General features: G+C 55.6%; 1 protein-coding gene across 1 annotated transcript in view; it reads left to right on the top strand.

The window, feature by feature from the left end:
• CORO6 (coronin 6) overlaps window positions 1-2,156 on the top strand; it is a 48,951-nt gene extending 46,795 nt beyond the window's left edge. Inside the window, exons 10-11 of the mRNA XM_015422063.1 lie at window positions 36-266; window positions 1,027-2,156. Of these exons, the coding sequence (XP_015277549.1) occupies window positions 36-266; window positions 1,027-1,149 (354 nt within the window). The 3' untranslated portion in view covers window positions 1,150-2,156. The remainder of the gene's footprint in view (window positions 1-35; window positions 267-1,026) is intronic.
• Window positions 2,157-2,522: the final 366 nt, after the last annotated feature.

Genomic DNA, 2,522 nt, shown 5'->3' with positions numbered 1-2,522 from the left:
ACCCCTTTGCTCCTCTTCCCATATCCCTTCTCCAGTCCGACCTCTTCCAAGACGACCTGTATCCTGACACGCCGGGTCCCGAGCCAGCGCTAGAGGCGGACGAATGGCTGTCAGGCAAGGAGGCAGAGCCCATCCTGATCTCGCTGCGTGACGGCTACGTCCCTGTCAAAAACCGGGAGCTCAAAGTCACCAAGAAAAACATCCTAGACAGTAGGCCCCCCACAGGGCCACGCCGGAGCCAGTCCACTTGTGACACCAATTTTTCTGTGAGTTTATCCACTTGCTTAATCCATGGGGATGGGGAGGTTGGTGGTGGAGGGGGGGAATTTGGTGGCCGTGAAGGCTTCTCAGGTCTGTTGGCTCTGGGGCCTTGAATCCTCCCTGCAACAGCATTAAGGAAGGCTGCATCGCCAACTGGGGGCAGTAACGGCACAATGGCCTTCCAGGCATGCTCATCCTGCTCAATTAACACTAATGGGCTTGATCGAAGAATGAGGATGTTAATGGTTTAGGCTTGCCCATAAGACCTTAATGGTTTTCTAACAAGGGGGGTGGGTGGATTTCTGAGTTCCTGAGCTACCCTTTGTTCCAAGAGCAGCGTGCAAACTGCCCGGTGGGCTGCTTTGTAAAGCAGACCTGAAATGAAACGAAACTCTGTGCAGATTTGGACTGTGCTAGAATTTCTCGATTTTTTTCACTCAGTATCAAAAAGTTCACATTTCACGTTGGGATTATTTTTATAGAGTTGTCTTCATGGCGCGGGGACAGTTTGCCAGAAATCAGTGTTTGCATTGGAATTCCTAAAAGAAGACCTATATATCCATCAATAGCCTATATTTAGAGGGGGATGGTGGGGGCTGATTTAGGAAAATGCAAGTTGATTTAAGAGCTTGCTTTAGAATCCTCCCCCCCCCCATTGCTTTCTTGACCAGATTGGGGGGTCTTGACCAGGTTGGGGGGTGAGGTGGGGGGTGAGGTCAGGACCAAAACTGTCGATCAGCAGTTTGCCTCCCGCTCTCTTTGCAGAACTCTGCCCTGGGGGAGCTGCTGGAGGAAATCCGCTCCTTGCGGCAAACAGTCCAGACCCACGAGAAGCGAATCTCCGACCTGGAAAACAAACTCTGCCAGTTCACAAACGGAACGGACTAGAGCCCTCCGGCAGCACATGGCACGCCCCCCTCTGGAGACCCAGGTTCTGCCACCCCTGCATCTTCCTCCAGGCGTCTCGAAGGCTTTCTTTATCCATGGCACAACGGACACTTGTAGGGACCCCTGCTGGGAATGGCCCTTGAGGGGGTCATTTTTCTCTCTGCCCAGAAAATGAAGACACCCCCCTCCCCACCCTCCTTCTTGGCTTGGAATCTGTCTTGGGTTCTTCGCACAAGCTGGGTCTTGCAGGAGAGAGGACGCAGGCCATCTTTGGGACACCTGCTCTCGGGTGTGTGTGTGGGGGGGGGACAGCCTGCTCCAGCCCCTCAAGAGGCCAGCCAGGGGCCCAGTCCCCCATGGATAGGGGGCAGGTCAGCCTGCTAGCCCTCTCTAACCCGTTCTTTCTCTTCCCGGCACCGGAAACGGGTTGGGGAGGGGGGTTCATGCCATGCATTTGTGTGAGTTTTGAGGTGCAGTGATGGGGACAAGTTGAAGCTGTAGATCCTATGGCATTTGTATTTGAACTGAATTACGTTTGAAAGTGGGGGGGAGGATGGGAGAGGGCGACGGGATCCAGGCCCTGCAGGCAGGGACTCATTGGCCAGGGGCGAGAGGAGCAGGCCAGCTATGCGGACGGGGAGGGTGTTACAGGTGGGCACAGGAACGTTTGTTGGATCTCTGATGGCCTGTTGGGTTGTAGAATATCCACGGGCGCTCCTGTGCGCTGTCACTTGTTGGAGGGTGTGTGCCCCACACGTGCACGGGGTGGGAGGCTGTCTGTAGGGAAGGGGGCTAGGTGTTCTCGCCCTCACCATGGCCACAGGAGTGCACGCATGGAATGGAAACCCATGGCTTGCAAATCTGGGCCAAAGAGGGGGCCCCCTCCCATCCCAATGCTTGCATTGCCAGGTTGTCACCTCTCTGGTGCTGGGGAAGATGGGAAGGCGGGCTGGAGCTCATTTGCATTTGCTGATTAAATATACGTGCATTTAAAAAAAAATGGCTCGTTCAACTCTGTGATCTTCTTGCAGTCTTCGATTTAACAGAGACTTGTTCACCTGCTCTTCCGCCTGTGTCTTGTCTCAAGATGATGGTTTTATCACCAACATTTCTACAGCTACTTTGGGAAAGCACCGTTCCCCATGATGAACTGGGCGGCAAGCGAGGCACACTCACCCCACCCTTTCCTGCAGCTTTTGAGTCCTTGCCATTCCCCCCAAGTCCCCCCGGGGGGCGGGGAAAACCCTGCCCCAGAGGCCCGTTACCTGCCGCTGGCGGATCGGGCCCCGGGGGGAACCCCACCCCAACGTGCGCATCACCTGGAAGTGACGCAACCACGCCGGGCACGCTGGGGGCGGGGCCACGGTCATCCG

The sequence above is a fragment of the Gekko japonicus genome, unplaced genomic scaffold (assembly GCF_001447785.1).
Source record: "Gekko japonicus isolate JY-2015 unplaced genomic scaffold, Gekko_japonicus_V1.1 scaffold182, whole genome shotgun sequence".
NCBI classification, from domain to species: domain Eukaryota; kingdom Metazoa; phylum Chordata; class Lepidosauria; order Squamata; family Gekkonidae; genus Gekko; species Gekko japonicus.
The sequence above is the reverse complement of the archived record's forward strand: the minus strand, read 5'-3'. Positions and strand labels throughout refer to the sequence as shown.